Source organism: Sorex araneus, chromosome 9 (genome assembly GCF_027595985.1).
Source record: "Sorex araneus isolate mSorAra2 chromosome 9, mSorAra2.pri, whole genome shotgun sequence".
Taxonomy (NCBI): Eukaryota; Metazoa; Chordata; class Mammalia; order Eulipotyphla; family Soricidae; genus Sorex; species Sorex araneus.
The window spans coordinates 14,179,408-14,201,155 of NC_073310.1; the positions used below are offsets into that span (position 1 = coordinate 14,179,408).

Genomic DNA, 21,748 nt, shown 5'->3' on the forward strand with positions numbered 1-21,748 from the left:
TTCCTTCCTTCCTTCCTTCCTTCCTTCCTTCCTTCCTTCCTTCCTTCCTTCCTTCCTTCCTTCCTTCCTTCCTTCCTTCCTTCCTCCCTTTCTTCCTCCCTCCTTCCCTTCCTTCCCTCCTTCCCTCCCTCTCTTCCTTCCTTCCTTCCTTCCTTCCTTCCTTCCTTCCTTCCTTCCTTCTCCCTCCCTCCCTCCCTCCCTCCCTCCCTCCCTTCCTTCCTTCCTTCCTTCCTTCCTTCCTTCCTTCCTTCCTTCCGTCCTTCCTTCCTTCCTCCTTCCCTCCCTCTCTCTTCCTCCCTCCCTCCCTCCCTCCCTCCCTCCCTCCCTTCCTTCCTTCCTTCCTTCCTTCCTCCCTCCCTTCCTTCCTTCCTTCCTTCCTCCCTCCCTTTCTTCCTCCCTCCTTCCCTCCTTCCCTCCTTCCTCCCTCTCTCCTTCCTTCCTTCCTTCCTTCCTTCCTTCCTTCCTTCCTTCCTTCCTTCCTTCCGTCCTTCCTTCCTTCCTTCCTCCTTCCCTCCCTCTCTCTTCCTCCCTCCCTCCCTCCCTTCCTTCCTTCCTTCCTTCCTTCCTTCCTTCCTTCCATCCTTCCTTCTTCCTTCCTTCCTCTCCCTCCCTCCCTCCCTTTCTTCCTCTCTCCTTCCCTCCTTTCCCTCCTTCCCTCCTTCCCTCCCTCTCTTCCTTCCTTCCTTCCTTCCTTCCTTCCTCCTTCCTTCCTTCCTTCCTTCCTTCCTTCCTTCCTTCCTTCCTCCCTCCCTTCTTTCTTTCCTTTCTTTTTTTTGCTTTGGGACCACGCCTGGCAATTGCTCAGGGGTTACTCCTGGCTCTGCACTCATGGAATCACTCCTGGCAGGGCTCGGGGGACCCTATGGGATGCGGGGATCCGACCCACCTCGGCCGCGGTGCAGGGAAACCTCCTTATCCTCTGGACTATCTCTCTAGCCCCAGAGTCCTTTATTTCTTGACAGCTGAAATGGGAGCCAGACCCACCGACCGGGTCCACTTCAACCACAGGGAGCCTCGGTCACACCCTCCCCCCACGTCTCCTTCCTCCCGTGCCCACTGGGGATCCCAGGAGGGAGGGAGGCCCCAGGGACCCTCACCCTCGAACCGGATGTTGAAGGCCGAGGTGGCCCGCGCCTGGTCGGATGTGAACTCGATGCGGATGGCACTGCCCTCGCTCAGCAGCCCCTCGACGGCACATTCTGGGTTCGCAGGGAGTCATAGAGGGGGGCCGAGGAGTTTGTCAGCCCGCTGTAGACCTGCATCCTGGTGGTGGGAAAGGGGCGGTCACAGCCTGGCCATGCCCAGTGTGGCCTCTGGGACTGGGACTCAGCAACCCCCACCAGCCCCCCAACCCGTGTCTACCTTCCCCAGCAAAAGCTAGGGGTGACTGCTGGGCCTTCAGAATTTTCTCTCTTTCTTTTTTTGGGGGGATATCACATCTGGCAATGCTCAGGGGTTACTCCTGATCATGCACTCAGGAGTCAGTCCTGGAGGTGCTCGGGGGACCCTATGGGATGCTGGGAATCAAACCCGAGTTGGCTGTGTGCAAGGCAAACGCCCTCCCCGATCTGCTATCGCTCCAGCTCCATGTTCCCTCTTTCTTAGAAAGCATCTTCTAGAATCCTTATGGACTGATCTGAGCTCGGTGTGTGTGTGTGTGTGTGTGTGTGTGTGTGTGTGTGTGTGTGTGTGTGTGTGTGTGTGTGCATGTGTAAAAGTTCTACCTTGTGGACCTACTGGAAACTATTTTGTTTGTATTTTGGGCCACACCTGTGTGCAGGTGCTCAGGGCTTACCTCCCGGCTCTGCATTCAGGCGTCACCCTTGGCAGGGCTTGAGATCCTATGGATGCCGGGGAACCAAACCTGGCTCAGCTGTATGCAAGGCAAAGCCCACTGCCTTATCACTCGAACCCCTGGAAACCTCATCCCTTGTTTCTCTACTCAGGAATCACCCCAGGTGGTGCTTGGGGGACTATAGGGATCGAACTGGGGTCGGCCATGTGCAAGACAAACGCTCTACGCACTGTACTGTTGCTCCAGCCCCTCATCAGGGCTTTCAATAGGCTCCAAAAGGGGCCCATGTCGGCCTTCTTTCACTTTCTGCTCCGTCTGGTTTTGTGGCATAAACTTGCTTTATAAACTCGTATAAACTTATTATTTTTTTTTTTGGGTGGGGGAGGTTCCCTGAGCCAGAGAGAGGAGGCTGCACTGAGGTGAGGTTTTGGCAAATGCCCTTTCCCAGGCTTCAGGGCTGGGGAGGGAGCTTGGTCTAGAAGGCAGCAGAGAAGCTGCGCTTTGGGCTGGGCTCTACAGCAGCCGTCTGAGAGCCGTGAATGATCACTGCAGGTTGTTCAGGATGATGCTGATCTACTTGGGATGGCCGTGGATGCCAGAGCGGGAGGAACTGCTCGGCTGTGCTCTGAAGGAACCTGTTCCCGCTTTGCGAGGTTCCTGGTCGTGCTTTGAAGCTCTAGAGTCTGTCTCTAAGTCAGCTGGGTTCTGAAACTCTTGGGGTCTGTCCCACAGAGGTCTTGCTTACACATTTCTGCTGCCTTACCCAGCTCGCTCAGAGGGTGGCATGAGTGTTGTGTGTGTGGGGGGGGTGTCGAGAACGTTCCTCGTCCTTCGATGGGTGGATAAATAATCCAGTTACTCACTTCCCTCCTACTGGGACCATTCAACTCTGTGCTCGGTGCAGATCTCTAGGGTCCCCAGAGAATAGGGGTCCAGGCACCCCCTAGTCACTTGTATATTAAATCAGAGTTTACTGATTCCCTCTCTTCCTACACACTTTGTCTTTACCTCTACCATGCTTTCTCTCTATGTCTCTGTCTCTGTCTCTGTTTCTCTCTCTCTCTCTCTCTCTCTCTCTGCTTTTTGGGTCATACCCAGTGATGCTCAGGGGTCACTCCTGGCTCTGCACTCAGGAATTACTCCTGGTGGGGCTTAGGGGATCAGATGGAATGCTGGATATTGAAGTTGGGTTGGCCTCTGTGCTAGGCAAATGCCCTACCCTCTACCCTCTGTACTATTGCTCTGGTCCCTACCCGTGCTGCTTTCTTGAAGGGCATTTCTCCCCCACCCCCATTTATCCCCGCCCCCCCGCCCCGATGAATTATGGACATTCTAGAACATTCCCACCTAAGCTCTTCGAATGGTCACATTTCAAGATGCTGAATTTGCTGCAGCAGGCACAGAGTTTATAGACAGGCTCTGGCTTCGAAGCAAGACTTGCCTGGTCACTTCTCCCTCTTTCTTTCCTAGGCCTAAGTTTGCACCCTGGCCCTCACTGACCCCTCTAAGACCAGGAACCAATGTTCTAGACTTGCTCACAGCTGAGCTCAGAGCAGATCTCAACAGATGCTCCTCTTGGTTCAAAACAGGACCCTCAGGAGAACAAAGGGGGCAATGTGGGCGACCTAAACCCCTTCTTGCCCCCACCCTGTGCCGTGTACCCCTCCCTCAGCACACCCTCACTTCCTTATCTGTGAATGAAAGGGATCGAAGCTGGTGGTCTCCAAGAGCCTTTGCCTCCCCACAGCTTCCCCTTTCCTTGCCGACCTGGAGTGATGTCTCGGTCAAGACCCCCCTCCCCGCCCACCTCTGCCTCCTCTCCATCTGACTAACAGGAAGAAGAAGGCCATGGGGGACAGGGGGGAGGCTCTCAGCAGATCTACCTGTCCTTCTCATGCAGCGCCAATCTCTCAAAATGCAGGTGTAGCTTCTGGCCTTCCGGAGATTCGATGGTCCACACACAGAACTGACTCCCGTTGGCATTTCCAGAATAACTCGGAGACAGGACGCGGCCAATGGTGGCGTTGCGGATCACCCCTCCGCAGGGTGCTGGGGCCAGAATGGGGGCCGTGAGAGAGGTAGAGAGAGAGAGAGAGGGAGAGAGAGAGAGAGAGAAGGAGAGAAGGAGAGAGAGAGTATTTTGTCATTTTGTCTCTCCTTGATCCCTGGCCTGTAGCAGAAGGAAATAAGACGGGAACAGAAGAGCACAAACCAACCCCCCGGGATCCCACCTTCGTGCCCAGGATGTCCTTGTATGAGCACAGCCTTCCCCATCTGTGCACCCCCGGAGGGAGTGAACAATTACGATTTAAGAATTTTTCCAGAGTGCTGGCTGTGTCCCTGTTTCCTAGCCGTAAAAAGGCAATCAAGAAGGACATAACTCGGGAGTTCACAAAAAGGAAGAAATGAACATTTAGTACTTAGCACTACCAAAATTCAGCCTCACTCCTAATAAAAAAAAAAATGCAAATCTGAACTCCCTTCCATTTTCCTCCACTTAATTGGCCAAGATAAAAAGCAGCAATAAAGCCGGGCCCAGGAAAGGTGACGGGGAGCTGGGGAAGTCTCATTTGTGACTGGTTAGTTAGCATGGGGAGCGCTCTGACCTTTTGGGAGGATAATTTGGCGAAAAGTTTAGAAGGTGCGTGCAAGCACTCTTGACCTCGTAATTGAGACTCTGCGGATTTCATCCGCAGAAAAAAAAGGCTTTGGAGGTTTTCACAAAGGTTTACGAGCAGGGTTGCTCCGTGATCAGTTATTTTTAAGAGCAAGAAATGAGACGTGACACGCATGTCCACTCACAGTTGCCGAAGGAAATAAATACGTCTATTCATGTAACCATGAAATGCGTGTTCTCGAAGAAGGCTTGAGAATACAGAGAAGTGCTCAAGACATCTTGGGTTAGAAAATGGCCTGCTGTGTCTATTTCTCTTATAGTGGAGGTGACACAGTGACCTGACACTGTTGCAACAATAAATGGCATCAGTGCCTGTGGTTTTGATAGATGAAGTTACTATGCTGTGCCCCCCAAACCTTTGTCTTTTTGGTTTTGACTTTTTGGGCCACACCTGGTGATGCTCAGGGGTTCCTCCTGGCTCTGCACTCAGGAATCTCTCCTGGTCGTGCTCCAGAGACCCATATGGGATGCTGGGGATAGAACCTGGGTCAGCCACGTGCAAGGCAAATGTCCTACCTGCTGTATTATCTATCGCTCTGGCCCCAAAGGGTCTTTAAATCACTTCTAACCCCACTTTTTCCTTTATTCTCTCTCCCTTCCTCCACTGCTGGTCAGTGTCAGTTTTGTAACTTAAGGATGTGCCATCACTTGACATGGTCTATTCCCTTGTTTCCTTGTTCTGTACACCACAGCCGGGCGAGATCACCTGGTGCTTGCCTTCTTGCTTCTGACCTATTCTGCCTTAATGGGATGCCCTCCTGCTTCACCCAAGTCGCAGCAAACTGCCAGATCCCATCTTCTCTGACTGCAGCATGGGACACCATCATGTCTGATACAGCATGACTTCTCTGTCCACACCCCTGTCGTTGGACATTGGGGCTGTTTCTGATTCTATAACTTTGACCATCTCTATTTCAATGAACTATTTGCCAAGATCACTTGAAACAGGAATAGGAAAGTGATTTGTCTCTACCTTCTACACATTTTTTTTTCTTCTTGGGTCACACAAGGTGATGCTCAGAGGTTAAGTCCTAGCTCTGCACTCAGGAATTACTCCTGGCAGTGCTTGGGGGACCATATGGGATGCTAGGGATCGAACCCAAGCCTGCTGCATGCAAGGCAAATGCCCTGCCTTCTATACTATCACTCCGGCCCCTCTTCTACACACTTTTATTTCTATTTGGGAGGGGAACTATGCTCACATATTAACTCTTTTCCATAAAATTTTAAAAGTCCAGGAAGATGAGTTTTGAACTGGAGCTAAGTATTTGTTGAAGGACCATGTGACTGAGTCGGACTGGCACTGGGAAGGAACAGTACGTGATTCTTCTGCCCTGCTCTGCACTTCCTGGGAACTTAACAGTGTAAACACTTTCAAGAAGCTCTGAGAGTAAGCTCTCACCGAACATGGACAATAGGTTCTTAGAAGCTACAACTTGAAGCACCAGGATGTATCGATAAACAAATCTTGCCATGGGCTAATTGATATAGAGCTACATTTCTGGTACATTGCTGATGACAAAATATCACCAGAATTCTGTACTATTAAGGAATAATTTGTACTCATTCGTTTTCCAACACACATTTCCAATTTAGCTTTGAAGGTACCCAGAGAGCTAGCCCACGCCAACTCAGAGTTCAAGTTAGGAACTGACTCTAGACAGTCTGGCCTCTGAACGGAGGCTCACCTTCCCCCTCTCTCTCTCTCACACACACGCACACGCAACTTACTCAGACTGGGACAGTTGAGACTCACCAATTCACACACAAAAGCTAATACCCAACAATGAACACACTAACTTGCACAGTCTCGAGATGTGGGAGAGAATCTGGGGACATGGATTTTCACACCAACAACGAGAGGATGTGAAAAATGCAACAGACAGTGGGCCCAGCCAGAAATCAATCCCCCTCCATCGATATTCCAGAAAGTTCTAGAACATTCCAGAAGAAACTGTCGTCTTTCAGTGTCATGGTTCCTTCCTCTGGGCTGCCTTTCTGTCGTCATGTATATGAGGACCTAGTGTGCTACTCTGCGCCGCAACTCTGCAGTGGATCTCGAACGAGTCACTAACGCACGTTGAGCCTTGGATTTACTCCCTGCAAAATGGTGCTAAGTCCCCCCTCAGTCTAGGACCACGGGCAGCCATCAAGGAAGTAGTTAGAGAGCTAGACACAGTCCCTGACAGGGACTGGGGCTCACGCCCTCGGGCAGGACGCGGGAACCCTGAGGGTACGGGGACCCTCTCTGTCTGTGCTGGGGGGGCGCCCGCCACCTGAGTTTGGCAGCTCTGCTCATCATGTCTCTCCACTCCCCTTCCCTGCCCTATTAAGCTGATTACGCTGTTTGGCTTCCGTTTGCCCGCGTGGCTCCCCATCCATCTTTCTTAGCACAAATCGAGGCTTAATTTGTCTCTGATTTTATACGTAGATAAACATTAATGCACGAGAGGTGCAGAGACCAACTGGCCCCTGGGTTTTGGTTTCCCCTTCTCAAAAGATGACATTTCTAAAAGGGCGTGGGGGGAACAATACTGCCACAATCATCAGCTGTCAGTTGCTTTTTTCAAACTCCACTGACTAAATGCTTAGAGAACGGGAATGATGCCCTGTTATTCCTAAATTATTCCTAATATTCTCCTTGTACGTGTTTCACAGAGGGGCATATGGTCAGTGCTCAGTTAAGACATGCGCCCCCCACTCCCACCCCACCCCACCCCTCCACCCCATTGGACATTCTGGAGCTTAAACTCGGGCTTTGCTCTCTTGATTGATGAGGCTGGCCAATGTGCTGCAGGGCCAGTGGGGGACAGCCCGGTGCCTCTCAAACACTAACAGACCCACCAGCACGAGAGGGACATGATAATAAGCAAGTTTCCAAGCGGTGGGCTGGCACGGGGTTTGGTATTGTGCAGCTCCAGTAACTCACTGGTCTGCAGCCCCGTCTTGGAGTGTAAGGGGAAGAGCTCAGGGAAGGGGGATCCAGAAATCAGGTGTGCCCCTGGAAACTACGGCTTCTCTCGAACCTCGCTCCCTGCACGCGTGTGAAGAATCCCGCTTCTCTGCCCTCATGTGAAGGACGGCACGCTGTCCTCGCTGGACTAACTCACCCTGTGTACTCTGACCACCCCCAGCCACCTTTCCTTTTTTTTTCTTTTTATTGAATCACCATGTGGAAAGTTACAAAGCTTTCAGGTTTAAGTCTCAGTTACACAATGCTCGAACACCCATCCCTTCACCAGTGCACATATTCCACCACCAAGAACCACAGTAAACCTCCCCCCTACCCTCCCGCCTCCCCCAGCCCCTCACACCACCTGTGTAGCTGATAAATTTCACTTTACTTTCTCTTTACTTTGATTACATTCAATATTTCAACAAAAAACTCACTACTATTGTTTGGAGTTTCCACCCCCCTCCAAAGTCAGACCTGCTGGAAAGGAACCATTTGATAATTTGTTTCCCATTGCTGAGAATGAAGAGGTATGAGGTCATGTGGCCACAATAGCGGCCACGACCCAACCACCTTTCTTTGCTGCTGAGAGGTCAGAGTTATTTGGAGGGCAAAGGTCACCCCCACTGAGGATGTCCTTGCCAGTGCCTCCTGCCGGATCCCCAAATCTCTTGGTCTAAAGCCAAGTAACCGGCTGGTGTAACTGCTGACCACACCCCCAGGCTCACGCCCCACACTTCTTCTCTGTGGTCCCACAGGATGGACCTTCCTTAATGCTTCTTCCAACTCATCGGGTCCCTTCCCACCTCTGAACTCTGACCTGCGCCAGTTCGTGTATCAAGACCAGTCTTGGCTTTTCTCTCCACTCAGCCTTGCTCAATGTTCAGGTCCGGGCCCACCTACCCTGCCCAGGGCTGGGTCCCCTTCACATCCTCATCTCCCCGCACACCTTTCCTTGTGTGGACTCAAGTTGGGACTTCTTCTGCCCACTCATGCACTGGGATTCGGGGCACTTCCTTCTGGGTTTCCAGAGCCATCCGGGACCACCCTGCGTGCTCACTTCCTTGCTCCTTTACCCCCTGCGTCCTGCACTGGACTAGGGGCTCCTGGGGACTAGGATTGGGTCTGGAGCAGCTTTATCGCCATGTATGCACCTGGTGGTCCTGGGGTAGTGGGTGTTTGTTGAACAGTCACATATACAGGAAAGACTCTGTTTTTTTTTTTGTTGTTGTTGTTGTTTTTTTGCTTTTTGGGTCACACCCAGCAATGCACAGGGGTCACTCCTGGCTCATGCACTCAGGAATCACCCCTGGCGGTGCTCAGGGGACCATATGGGATGCTGGGATTTGAACCCGGGTCAGCCGCGTGCAAGGCAAACGCCCTACCCACTGTGCTATCACTCCAGCCCAGGAAAGACTCTGAATAACACAAAGAGCCACATAGGCCACTTGAAATGGACACGATATTCTTCTTCTTCTTCTTCTTTTTTTTTTTTGGGGTCACACCCAGCGATGCTCAGAGGTTACTCTTGGCTCTGCACACAGAAATTACTCCTGGCGGTGCATGGGGGACCCTATGGGATGCAGGGGGTGGAACTCAGCTTGGCCGTGTGCAAAGCAAACGCCCTCCCGCTGTGCTATGGCTCTGACCCCTGGACACGATATTCTATGTCAGTTATACACCAATAGGGTAAAAAAAAGAATCCTACAAGTGTCCTGAAGAGTTTTTTTCCTTTGAAGCAAGTCGCTTTTGTTGAAACTTATTTAGAATATGAGAAAAGAGAGAGAGGGAGAGGGAGGAAAGGACGTGCTTGAGAGAGAACACAGGCATCTCCTGAGCGAGAGGTAACAAGTGGAGAATCAAACAGACAAGCAAGCGAGAAACACATTCAAGGAGAACACAAGCTTGAAGAGCAAGTCGGAAGAGTTTTTCTGTCTTGAAGCCTGTAAGTCTCAGATCTGTCTGCAGGCTGAAAAGGTCCTGGCTGACTGGCATATCTGGTCAGCTTCAAGAATTTCTATCCGGTGACTTTGAGCAAGTGATTTTTTTTTAAGTCGCCAGTAGCCTCAGTTTCCTCATCTGTAAAATGGGGGCACTGAATCCCATCACGTAGGATTGCTGTGTGAATTTCCAGCATCCCTGGCATGGTTCCCACACATACACATGGGGGTCCAATCACGGGAGCAGTAGCACCCAAAGCACCAGTCACCATGACAAAATGGGCACTTTAGACTGGATGGAAGTGAAAAGCTCTTGGCACCAAAGGATGCTGTGAAGTAGTAAAGAAACAAACCACAGGGGCTGGAGCAATAGCACAGCGGGGAGGGCATTCGCCTTGCATGTGGCCGACCCAGGTTCGATTCCCAGCATCCCATATGGTCCCCTGAGCACTGCCAGGGGTGATTTCTGAGTGCAAAACCAGGAGTAACCCCTGTGCATCGCTAGGTGTGACCCAAAAAGCAAACAACAACAACAACAAAAAAAAAAAAAAAAGAAAAGAAACAACCCACAGACCAGGAGAAAATGTTGGTAAACCAGGTGTCTGATAAGGGTCTCAGTACCTGAATATGTAAAAAACTCTTAGCACCCAACAATGAAAAAAGACAACTGAAAGTCTGGTGATGGGGCCACACCCAAGGGTGCTCGGGGATTCCCCCATGCTTCTCCTCACTCCTGGCAGGTCCCGGAAGACTCTACAGGGTGCTGGGGAGTGAACCTGGGTCAGCCACATGCCAGGTAAGTGCCTGCCTCACTCTTTGTTCTCTCCGGCTCTCAAAAGACAACCCTGTTTTAAGAACGTTCAAAGGATTTGCATGGACATTTCTCCAAGACAAACAGATGGCCCATGGGGACACGGAAAGTGGCTCCATGCTTCCGACGACCAGCTCTTAGGGAATTCCGAATCAAACACACAGGGAGATTGCTTCACACGGAATACAACAGCTATTGTGATGAAGAGGGGAAAAAAATAGGGAAAGGAGCAAGTCCTGACACAGAGCTAGAGGCATGGGGAAGAAATATGGTGCGGCTTCAGCGGCAAGTAGTTTGACAGCACCTTAAAAAAGGTTCGATGCGGAATTACCGTATCATCCAGCGATTCAACTTCTGGGCCGTACACCCAAGGGAAATGAAAACCTCTGTCTGCCCCGAGGCTCACAGGCAGATGGTCACGGCGGTCTTATTTGGAACAACCCAAAGCAGAATCCAAGGTAACAGCCATCCATGAATGAGCAGCCAGACTGTGACAAAAATGCCCCACACCAGAGAACGATTCCGCCAGAGAAGGGCAGGAAGTTCTGGCACTTGCTACCATGTGGACAAACCCTGACATCCTTAGGAAAACCTGAGCCGAGTGAAGGAAACAGCTCTAAGGGCCCCAGGGTTTCATTTTGATGAAAATGGCCCCAACAGGCAAATCCAGTGAGACAGAAAACACACAGGTGGTTGCCCATAGCTGGCTGCTGGGGAGAGAAGAGGGGGCATGTCATCATGGGAGCGACTTGGGGGTGACGGAGATGTTTTGGAGTGATTGTGGTTTTACAATACAGAAAATGTCCAAAATGGCATAGATGGGGATTATGCTTCGTGAATTCAACCATAATGAAGGTGATAAATATTTCGATGCCAGGAGCTGCCTGTATTTGAAACTTTCTCTCTCTCTCTCTCTTTCTCTCTCTCTGTTTGCTTTTTGGGTCACACCTGGTGATGCACAGGGGTTACTTCTGGCTCTGCACTCAGGAATTCCTCCTGGCGGTGCTTGGGGGACCATATGGGATGCCGGGAATCGAACCTGGGTTGGCCGAGTGCAAGGCAAACACCCTCCCCACTGTGCTATCGCTCCAGCCAGCTCTCTAGCTCTCTCTCTTTCTCTCTCTCTCTCTCTCTCTCTCTCTCTCTCTCTTTCTCTCTCTCTCTCTCTCTCTCTCTCTCTCTCTCTCTCTCCCTCTCCCTCTTTTCTTCTCTCCCTCTCTCCCCCTGGGCTAAGACCTTGTCACGAAGCGCGGCCTCAGTGCCTGTGCGGGTGACCGTCTGTGGCCCCCTCTCTGGCTGGCGGGGTGGGGGCCGGCGTGTACCTGAGCAGACGGGCTCGTGGCTGCTCCAGTGCGGCCTGGAGGCGTTGATGCACGTGAGCGTCCTGGCGCCCTGGAGCTCGTAGCCCAGGTGGCAGTGGAAGTGGGCCAGCCCGCCCGAGTGCAGGTCCATCACGGTGACGTCCCCGAAGTCGGGCCGGCGGGGAAAGGTGCAGCTCAGCATGAAGGCTGGGGAAACGCAAGGGACACAGCGTCAGAAAGGGGCGGGCGAGGAAGGGGACCCACATCCCGAGACAGCTGGTGCGGGGGAGAGAGGAGGAGGCCTGGGGGGGGGCAGAGGGTGGGGGGAGAGGGGGCTCGGCTGATCATGTGACAAGGAGAGAGCCAGGACTGCTCTTCCCTTAGGCTCCCGAGGCTCTCAGGGCCGCATCGATGGCGGGAGGGGAAACACACCCAGCAGTACCCAGGGCTGACTCCTGGCTCTGTGCTCAGGGGTCCCTCCTGGCGGGGCTCCGGGAACAGTCTGTGGTGCCAGGATCGAATCTGGGTCAGTCGCATGCAAGACAAGCACCCTACCCGCTGTCCTATCACTCAGGGTCCCCACTGGTTGTGTGGTTGTGTTGTGGGCTTTCAGGTCACACAGGGTCATGCTCAGGGGCGACACCTGGCTCTGTGCTCAGGGGCTCCCTCCTGGCGGTGCTCAAGGGACCCTCTGGAGTGCGGGCACTGAACCCAAGGGCGGGCCGCATGCAAGGCAGGCCGGGCAGTGGGTTTGGGGTGGAGCATGCCTTCCCCCCCCTCTCGTTGTGAGGTCTGCTTGGACCACATGGCAACCGGCCGATGAGATAGCAACATCCCGGATCGGGGATCATCCTGTCCCCAGAGAGGAAGGCAGGACTGACGGCCTCGCTGGTGACAGGAGGCCACCAGGCTGTGTTCCATGCTTCCTCACGTCCCTCCCCTACAGATGCCCCTTCTCCCACCCAAGACAAGCCTTGGCTTCATCCCTCAGAGACTCAGAAACGGCACCTCCTGGCAGCCACTCTGACCCTGGCCAGTGGGGCTTGGACACGGGCCCCCTCCGCCCCGACCCCCACACGTGGAGGCGACCCAGGGTCAGGGGGAAGGTGGTGTCCAGCTAAGGACTCGAGGAACTGGGCGAGAGGGGGCCTCACCCCCTTATCCGGAACCGGTCAGCACTCCCTGTACAGGGGTGGGGAAAGGGGCTATGAGCATCCCAGAGCTGCCAAGAGGATGTTAAGTACTTCCTAGCCCCGAGCCCTGGTGATGATCGATAACATCTTTGATGGGAGAGGGCAATGCTGGTGGTAACTAGGTCAGGCACGAGCAGACCCCAGCGGGAAGTCTTTTTTTTTTTTTAATGTAGGAGTACTGCTATTCATTCAGCCATTGATTAAGCTGATTGAATCGGGCATGAACTCCACATCGCTTTAAAAAAACATTTTTTTATTGGATATTCGTGAGATAGACCATTACAAAGCTGTTCACAATTGGATTTCAGTCATACAATGATCCAGCACCCATCCCTCCACCAGTGTGCATTTCCCACCCCCCCAACCCCCGCACCCCCCTACCCCCAGCCTCCCTCTATGGGAGGCACTTTCCTTCTCTCTCTCTCTCTCTCTCTCTCTCTCTCTCTCTCCTTTTTCTTTTGTGCATTATGGTTTGTAGTACAGGTGCTAAGAGGTCACGGTGTTTGTTCAGGGCGTTCAGTATTTCTATCGGGATGGTAAGCCCAGCCAGAAGTCTTGATGGGTGCTGAGCATGGTCAGGAGACCCCCTAAGCAGCCACCCAGAAACACAGTGGGGGGCAGCTGACACAGGGATGGGGTTTCCAGAAATCTGGCCACTCTGGTGTGGATGTCTAGACAGGTATGTGCCTATGTGTGGGGTTTGGGGGTGATTCAGCTTTCTAGACTGGGATGGGGCCAGGACACAGGGAGACCCCCCCTTTCCAGGGAAAGCGACCCAAGGTCAAGGGGGGAAGGTGCTGGGAACTGTTGTGTGGGGATGAGAAGGGAGAGGGAAAGTGAGGCCGAGGGGGGTGGGAAGAGGGGCGGAGAGAGAGGCAGAGAGGTGGAGGGCCGGGAGGAAAAAGGAAGTGCTGAGTGGACAAAGAAAGAAGCGAGGAGGGAGGGGAAGGGCAAGGCAGAGAGGTCACTCAGGCGGACAGGAAGGGCACATGTGGGAGACGGGGAGAGGGATGGGGGAGCTGTTCCCTGGGGCCCTTGGAGTTGCGGGGTCGGCCCTGCAAAGTCTGCTTCCTGTGAGGTCAGCCCGGACTGGACCGTGTTTTCCCTCCTCCACTGGGACCATGGGCAGGACCTAGGACTCTGCCTCCAGAAAATCCCGGATCTCTCCTCTCGGAATACACAGCTTGAAAAGCTTTTCACACTTCTCAGTGCTTTGAAATCCCAGTGATTATGGGAGTCGCTGGCAGATGGTGTAGTTTGTTTTGGTTTCTTTGGGTCACACCTGGCGATGCTCAGGGGTTACTCCTGGCTCTGCACTCAGGAATCACTCCTGGCGGTGCTCGGGGGGGCCCTACACGATACCAGGGATCGAACCTGGGTCGGCCACAGGCAAGGGAAACGCCCTCCCCACTGTGCTATGGCTCCAGCCCCAAGCCTGTATTGTTTAACAAGTTAACAAAGAAGCTGTCAATGATCCTTTCACCAACAAGCACAATATTTTGGTAACTGAAATCCCGTTAGGACCGACTTCCTTTTCAAGCGTTTTTTATATGATATATGTTTAGATATCATATACGTAGTTTTGTTTTGTTTTTTGGGGCCATATCGCTAATGCTCAAGGTTTACTCCTGTCTCTGCACTCAGGGATCATTCCTGGCAGGGCTTGGGGGACCACATGGGATGCTGGGGACCAACGCGTGCAAGGCAAGCGCTCTCCCAGCTGTGCTACCTCTCTGGCTCTGAGTGTCCAGAGATATTTGTGGATGCTTTGGAAAACGCTTATCTGAGAAGGAGGTCCCTAGGCCAAAGGAGTGTTTGAGACAAACATTTTGAGCGTCCCTGGTGCTGGAGGGAAACTGAGGGTGGCCAGCCGCCCGCTGTGCACCGTCTCACCCTGGTAGTGCAGCTGGAAGGTGCCCAGACCGTCTTCCTGGAAGGTGCGGAAGTAGACGGAGATGGTGTTGGTGGGGCTCCGGATGACCTGGCCCTCCACCAGGAGCGTCTGGTTGGCCAGCACGGTCAGCGTGGGGCCGTCCACGGCGCGGATGGACAGCAGCTCCCCCTCGGACAGGTTCACACTCTTCACCTGGCAGGGGCAGGTGAAGAGTCGGGCAGGAGACAAGGCCAGCAGCCCAGCAGCCCCTGGAACTCCCCATCTGCACCCCCAACCAGTGGCACCCCGGACAGACGGACCCCCTAAGTCAGCAGGTGGGGCTCGAGACCCAGCCCTGGGCATATCTGGGGACCTGGGAACATCTCGTGGCCCCTGTGTGAGGACAAAACTGATGCAGTGACAGGCTGCAGCTACCATTAAGTCTCAGGGAGGCCTCAGTTTCTGTTTCCCCAAGGCAGGACCTGCAGTTTCTGGTAAATTCCCAACTGAGTGATTCACCCAGATAAGAAACCGGGCAGCTGGATCTGGCCAGTCATGAGGGGTCGCCCACCCTTCTTGGAAAAAACCCCAACTGTGACTGGTACCTGCCGTCTGACTGCTGACCACTGGTGTAATAAGGCCAGTGCTAAAAATAGACCCGTATATACACTGCTCTTAACTCTGAGCCCTATATAAACTGCTCGTGATTTGGAGTCGGGGTCCTTGTCAAGACTCCGCTGCGTTGCATGAGACTCGGACCCCAGCTTGAGCCAGCCGATAAAGACCCTTTGCTTATTGCATCGCCAACTTGTCTTCGTGTGATTCCTCTGGGGTGATCTCGGCCCGATTTAGCACCTGGATGACCGATGGGAGCACGTGCCCCTACCCCGCCCCCGAAGGCTGAGGGAGCTGAGGTAAATGAGTCTTCGGGGCAGAGTGCGTGAAGCTGGGTTGGGCCAAGAAGCTTCTGGAGGGTGGCAGTGGAGAGAGGGGCGCTGGTGGCGGGGGGGGGGGTGCAGGGGTCCTTGTCATGGGGTGGAGAAAGGGCTCACTCAGTGCCCGAGTTGGAGGGACTGTGCTCACCGCTACTTGAACTCCATACACACGGACTCAGACCTACTCAGGGTCACAAGCCCCGGAACTAAGAGGAGGCCGTGGGTGCCACGGAGGGGCCTGGGAGGGGCGTGGTGCTGCCCGAATCCTAAGCAAGCCAGAAAGCCCTTCCAGGAGCAAAGGTCTGGTTAGGACAAACATCTGGTGGCTCTTGGCCAGAGAGAGGCACATTCCCAGCCTCTGGCCTTGCCCCGGAAGGGTCTGCCACCAGCAGCGTGTGGGGGTCTTTACAGCCCATCCCACCCGCCCGTCGGCGGGATAGTGCATGTCACCTGCCCGTGGTCCCTCGTGTGTCGTAGAAAGGACAGCCAAAGCTAGGAGTGCGGTTGGGGAAGCCTGGGAGAGGCTGAGGGGCGTAGGGAACAGGCCCTGAGTTCTATGTCTGTCTGTCTGTCTGTCTGTCTGTCTCTCTCTCTCTCTCTCTCTCTCTCTGCTGGGTTCTGGAAAAATGCCTTCCCTGTGTTCTCTTGTTTTTTTCCTCCCTGAAACTCGGTAAAGCAGCCACATTTCTATTTTGCTGATGGACAGATCTTCGGCTCCTGTCCAAAATCAATGTCACCTCACAGAGCGGGGTGGACACCCAGGTTTCTGAGCACAGAGCCTCCTGCTAGTCCATTCTCAGTTCACAGGTGGAGATTCCCTGACAGGAGGGGTGTGTGTGTGTGGGGGGAGGGTGTGCATGTATATGCACACGCATGTATTAAGTGGGGTATGCACTGTAGCACTGTCGGCCCGTTGTTCATCGATTTGCTCGAGCGGGCACCAGTAACGTCTCCACTGGGAGACCTGTTGTTACTGTTTTTGGCATATCGAATATGCCACGGGTAGCTTGCCAGGCTCTGCCGTGCGGGCGAGATACTCTCGGTAGCTTGCCAGTCTTTCCGAGAGGGGCGGAGGAATCGAACCCGGGTCGGCCACTTGCAAAGCAAACGCCCTACCTGCTGTGCTATCGCTCCAGCCCAGTGGAGTATGAGAAAACTTTTTTTCTGAGTACCAGGGCTCAGAATTTATCAACACACTCCACATAGTGTCAAACCCTTTCTTCTGTTTCCCAGATTGGGAACTCCTATTCATCCACCAAAGCCCAGTCCAAAGTGCCCTGGGGAGACCCAAGAGAGAACCAAACTGGCGAGGGCCAGGGCAGCCAGCCTGATTAGACACTCTGGAAAAGACCCGCCTTGGGCCCTCACTGGGGTTACCTGGAGCTCTACCCCATAGCCGGTGTAGACGGTCACGTTGTAGGTGCACTCCAGGAAGTTGGTGAGAGGCAGGGGCGGGGCGTCATTGGAGTCGATGTAGCCTTCGGGCTCCGAGAAGCTCAGGCTGCAGAAAGCTGGAGGGAAGCCTGGAGTGAGGACAGGGCTCCCCTCTCCCTGCCCGCCCCCACCCCCAGTGAAGGAGGTCATCCCTTTCCTCCCCTTCCTGGTGCTCCCCCTCTACCCCCAGTCAGCAGTGCCCTCACTGGCCTGGGATGGTCACAAGCTGCCTGGGGCCCTCCCTCCAGTCCAGGGGGTGATCCCGCCCGTCCTTGGGGGTCTCCCCTAGTGGGTGGGCAGTGGGCCAGGCTCACAGGGCAGGCGGGACTCAAAGCCTGACTTCACCGCACGTGTCTGAAACTGACGTGGCTGGACCTGCCCTGGGAGGGAGTTGTGGGCAGCCTGGCCAAACTCCTGGGCCCGCACCGCCGCCCTTAAGACCAGCGAAGGGGGTCTGCTCCCGGACGGGAAGCCTCTAGTTTGTATTTGACCGACTGATTTGGGGCGGGGGTGGTGGTGGTGGGAGGGTCACACCCCGCTGTGCTCAGGGCTGACTCCTGACTCTGTGCTCAGGGATCACCCTCCGTAGTGCTTGGGGGGGGCATATAGGGTGCTGGGGATCGAACCGGGGTTGATCGTTGCCAGGTAAGCACCCTCTCTGCTTCGCTGTCTTTCTGGCCCCTGGCACGGAAAGATTTAAAATCTCCCTCTTGAGGGGCTGGAGCAATAGCACAGCGGGGAGGGCGTTTGCCTTGCAAGTGGCTGACCCAGGTTCGATTCCCAGCATCCCACATGGTCCCCCGAGCACCGCCAGGAGTAATTCCTGAGTGCATGAGCCAGAGTAACCCCTGTGCATCGCTGGGTGTGACCCAAAAAGAAAAAATAATAATAATAATAAATAAAATAAAATCTCCCTCTTGAGTTGCCAGCGGGCCCTGGGTGAGAAGGTTGGGGTGCTGGGGTCTCAGTTATCCTGCCTTTGAATCAGGAGTTTGAACTCTGAGGCCCGGAAGTAGCTCCTCATCAGGTCTCCGCTGATGGTACCTTAGGGTTGGGGGGGACCCTCCTGACCCCCTTCTCCCCACCCCTCCTGCACGGGGGCTTGCATGGCTGCGTACGGCGGGCCGGGCCCTACCTGGGGCCTGCTCGGTGGTGATGACCGTGGTGGTGATGATGGTGGTCGTGGTGGTCTCCTGGCTCTCCTCCGACGCCGACCCGGTCAGCTCGTTCTCTCCCTTGTCCAGTAAGGTCAGGGGGCTGGCGTCCTCCAGGGCGGTGTCCGGGGCCTCCTCGGGCCCCACGGGCTCCCCGGGGCCTGGCCGCTGGGGCAGCGTGTGCGCCGCGAGGGGCTGCGACGTGAAGGGGGGGATCTGCGGGGGCGCCAGGGTGGTGGGGGCCGCCCCGGCCCTCCTGCGCGGCCAGCTGGGCTCCCGCGACGCCGGCGGCCGCCCGGGGTCCCCGGCAGGGGCCTCGCTCGGGGGTCTGGGCCCCTCGGAGGCGGGGGCGAGGGGGCCGGGCCCCGAGGGGGCCGGCGGGGAGGCCTTGGGCCGCAGCTGCTTCCTGGCCGAGTTGCCCAGCTTGAGCGGCCGCTGCCTCTGGGCGGGCGGCGGGGACGGCGGGGCAGCGGCCCGGGGCGCCGACGGGGCTGGGCCCTCCAGCTCCGCCTCTGCAAGCTCCTCCCCCGACTGAGCGGGACTTGCAGGCGCAGTGCTCATGGGGTCTTCTGGGCTCTCTCCGCCCACCAGGCCGCCCACCAGTGCCCCCGGGGGCAGGAGGTAAGTGTCCGTGAGGCTGGTGCCCTCCAGTCCTGGCGCATCTGCCGAGGAAAAGGCGACAGTTAGAGTGGACCGAGGGGCCTCCAAGTCCCTCTTCCCCCCTCCCCTGCTTTCCGCACCCCTCAGCTCCCCTCCCTTTCCCTGTTTCCCCTTCCCTCCCCTTCCCTGCTTTCCCTCTCATCTCCTCTCTTCCTCTCCTCTGCTTTCTCTTTCCTTCCCTCCTCTCCTCTAACCTGTTCTCCCCTCTCCTCCCCTGCTTTCCCCTTCCCTTCTGCTTCGCTTCCCTCCCCTCTCCTCCCTTCCTCTGCTTTCCCCTCTCCTCCTCTCCCCTCCCCTCCCCTCCTCTCCCCTCCTCTCCTCTCCTCTCCTCTCCTCTCCTCTCCTCTCCTCTCCTCTCCTCTCCTCTCCTCTCCTCTCCTCTCCTCTCCTCTCCTCTCCTCTCCTCTCCTCTCCTCTCCCCTCCCCTCCTCTCCTCTCTTCTCCTCTCCTCTCCTCTCCCCTCCTCTCCTCTCTTCTCCTCTCCTTTCCTCTCCTCTCCTCTGCTTTCCCCTCCCCTCCTCTCCTCTAACCTGCTCTCCCATCCTCACCCCTACTTTCCCCTCCCTTCCCTTTCCTTCCCTCCTCTGCTTTCCTCTCCCCTGCTTTCCCCTCTTCTCCTCTCCCCTCTACTCCTCTGCTTTCCCCTGCCCTCCTCTAACCTGCTCTCCCATCCCCTCCCCTGCTTTCCCCTCCCTTCCTGCTTTGCTTCCCTCCCTCCCTTCCCCTGCTTTCCCCTCCCTTTCCTTTTCCTTCCCTCCTCTGCTTTCCTCTCCCCTGCTCTCCCCTCCCTTCCCCTCCTCCCTTCTTCCTTCCTCCTTTCCTTCCCTTCCACCCTCCCCTCCCCTCCTCCTTCCTTCCTCTCCTCTGCCCTGCGCCAAGCCCGAGGGCTGGTAGTCCCCATCCCGCGGGGAGCACCACAGCTCCGGAAACCGAGTGCAGAAGCGCCTCACAGTCTGGGTGACCAACTGGGCCAGACAGGAGAGCGGAAGAGACCCTATTGGATGCGACAGACGCTGATAGAGGGACAATCTGCCACGGCGTTGGGAGCGAGGACCAGCCCCTGACCACCGTGAGTGACTGGGTGGGCGGTGCCCTGCCCAAGGGGCATCCACGGTGAGGCCGCCCAGGGCCGTGACCAGACCGCAGCCTCCGGCCAAGCCGCGTGCCCGGCTCAGGGCTCGGAGGTCCTGGGACCCCACAAAGAGGCTGTGAAACGTGGCCCTGGAGGAGACCCGCGCAGATACGCGGGTTCAGGATCCCAAGTCAGGTTCGGAACAGGGGGTGCGGGCTGAGCAGCGGCAGAGGCGGAGGGTGGGCCCTTAGAGGGGACGTTGGCGGTGTGGGAGGCGGGCGGCGGGCACACGCATGCCCAGAGCAGTTTTAGCTGGGACTCAGCTCTGCCAATGCCAAGGCGTTGCCTTTCCCCCGCCCCCGCCCCCCCCAACACCCGCGGTGACGCGGGGCCTTTCCCTTGAGTTCGCACCATCCAGAGGGCGCACGTGGATGGGAGCAGGTGTGCAAGGACATCCGGTTCCCTGACACACGGAGTGACCGTTACTGCCAGCCGCTGCTGTGGCTTGTGTTACTGTCTCTGTCCCCGGAGCCAGCTCCTGCCGTCAGGGTTCCAGAGGAGCGTCTTGAGATAGAGAGGGACTCAACCCCGGGCACCAAGGTCTTCAGGCTGAGAGCTCCCCGTGCCAGTTTCCTGCGGAGAGGCGGCATTGACTCAGTCCTGGCCCTCAGGCCCTTCCGCGCTGTCGCTGAAATGGAGCTCCACAGCCTCTGGAAAAGCCTCATTGGCCTCCCTGGAGTGGCAGCCCTGGCTCCATCGCTGTAGATGATGCCTGCCACGAGCATCCACACGCATTCCGGCCACACCACGCAGATGGTCCGCCAGTGTGCATTCCTGGCGGGAGGCTGGAGGTGCCACCTGGAGAGGAGACGGTGTGGGCGTGACTGGGAGGGCAGAGTTGAGCTGTTCGGGGGTCAGTTCCCGTCAACTGCCCCTGATCCCAGGAGGGAAGCTTGGGGGTCTCAGCGCTGGCTTGCAGTCCTGCGTGGGGGGCCTGACCGTTGGTCCGTGCAGCTGGTGGACTGGAACCACTGCTCCCATGTCTTGTGGTTGGATCCAGCCCGGGGCTGGCCCATCTCTCATGCTCAAGGTCGCTTGCGGCCGGTCCATGGATTGCTGGGGACCATCTCTGCAGACTGTGGGGTGAGAGGAGGCAAAGGGGACACTGAGAGTGTCGAGGGAGCGGTCAGGATGCCTGGCCCCCGAGTGCCAGGTGTAGACCAGTGCTCGGCTTCAATCCAGAGGGAGTGAGGGCTGGGGCTGGGGGTCCAGCGGGGCAGGCCTGTCCCGGCCGCTGTGCAGTTCGGTGGCGCCTGTCGGGATGGGGTCTCTTCTCTCTGCTGGCTCCCACTGAGCCCGAGAGGAAGTTGGTGCTCCAGGCTGTGGCTCTGATGCAGGCAGATAGACAGGGAAAGGCCCTCAGCAGTGAAACTTAGGTCAACAGAAATTCTAAGGCTGTTTCACACTGTGGATACGGAAAACAGACCTGATAAGACCCTCACCTATCTGCAGCAACAGACCCGGAGAAGCTCCCGCAGAAACAAATGAAAGACCAGGAAAGGAATTTCAAAGACGATTATCACCACTCCCAACCCCCCTGGTAACCTCCTTAGCAATGGCCTTTGACCTAGGTAGAAGCTCCATGTAGGGGCAGGTTGGAGAAACCTTATAAAAGCCACTTAAAAAAAATTTTTTTTTATTAAATCACCATGTGAAAAGTTACAAAGCTTTCAGGCTTAAGCCTCAGTCATACAATGATCAAACACCCCTCCCTTCACCAGTGCACATGTTCCACCACCAAGAACCCCAGTATACCCCCCTCCCACCCCCCACCCCCCGCCTCCCACCTGTGTGGCTGATGATTTTCACTTTACTGTCTCTTTACTTTGATTACATCCATATTGCAACAGAAAACTCACTATTATTATTCGGAATTTCCCCCCAACAATC

The 21,748-nt window shown here is 55.6% G+C and overlaps 1 protein-coding gene across 1 annotated transcript in view; it reads right to left on the reverse strand.

Annotated features, from left to right (window-relative positions):
• Positions 1-20,874, reverse strand: part of SEZ6L (seizure related 6 homolog like) — a 66,095-nt gene extending 45,221 nt beyond the window's left edge. The window contains 9 exon segments of the mRNA XM_055147111.1: positions 1,098-1,190; positions 1,193-1,263; positions 3,679-3,844; positions 11,499-11,684; positions 14,564-14,756; positions 16,856-16,989; positions 18,048-18,728; positions 20,571-20,656; positions 20,798-20,874. Of these exon segments, the coding sequence (XP_055003086.1) occupies positions 1,098-1,190; positions 1,193-1,263; positions 3,679-3,844; positions 11,499-11,684; positions 14,564-14,756; positions 16,856-16,989; positions 18,048-18,728; positions 20,571-20,656; positions 20,798-20,874 (1,687 nt within the window).
• Positions 20,875-21,748: the final 874 nt, after the last annotated feature.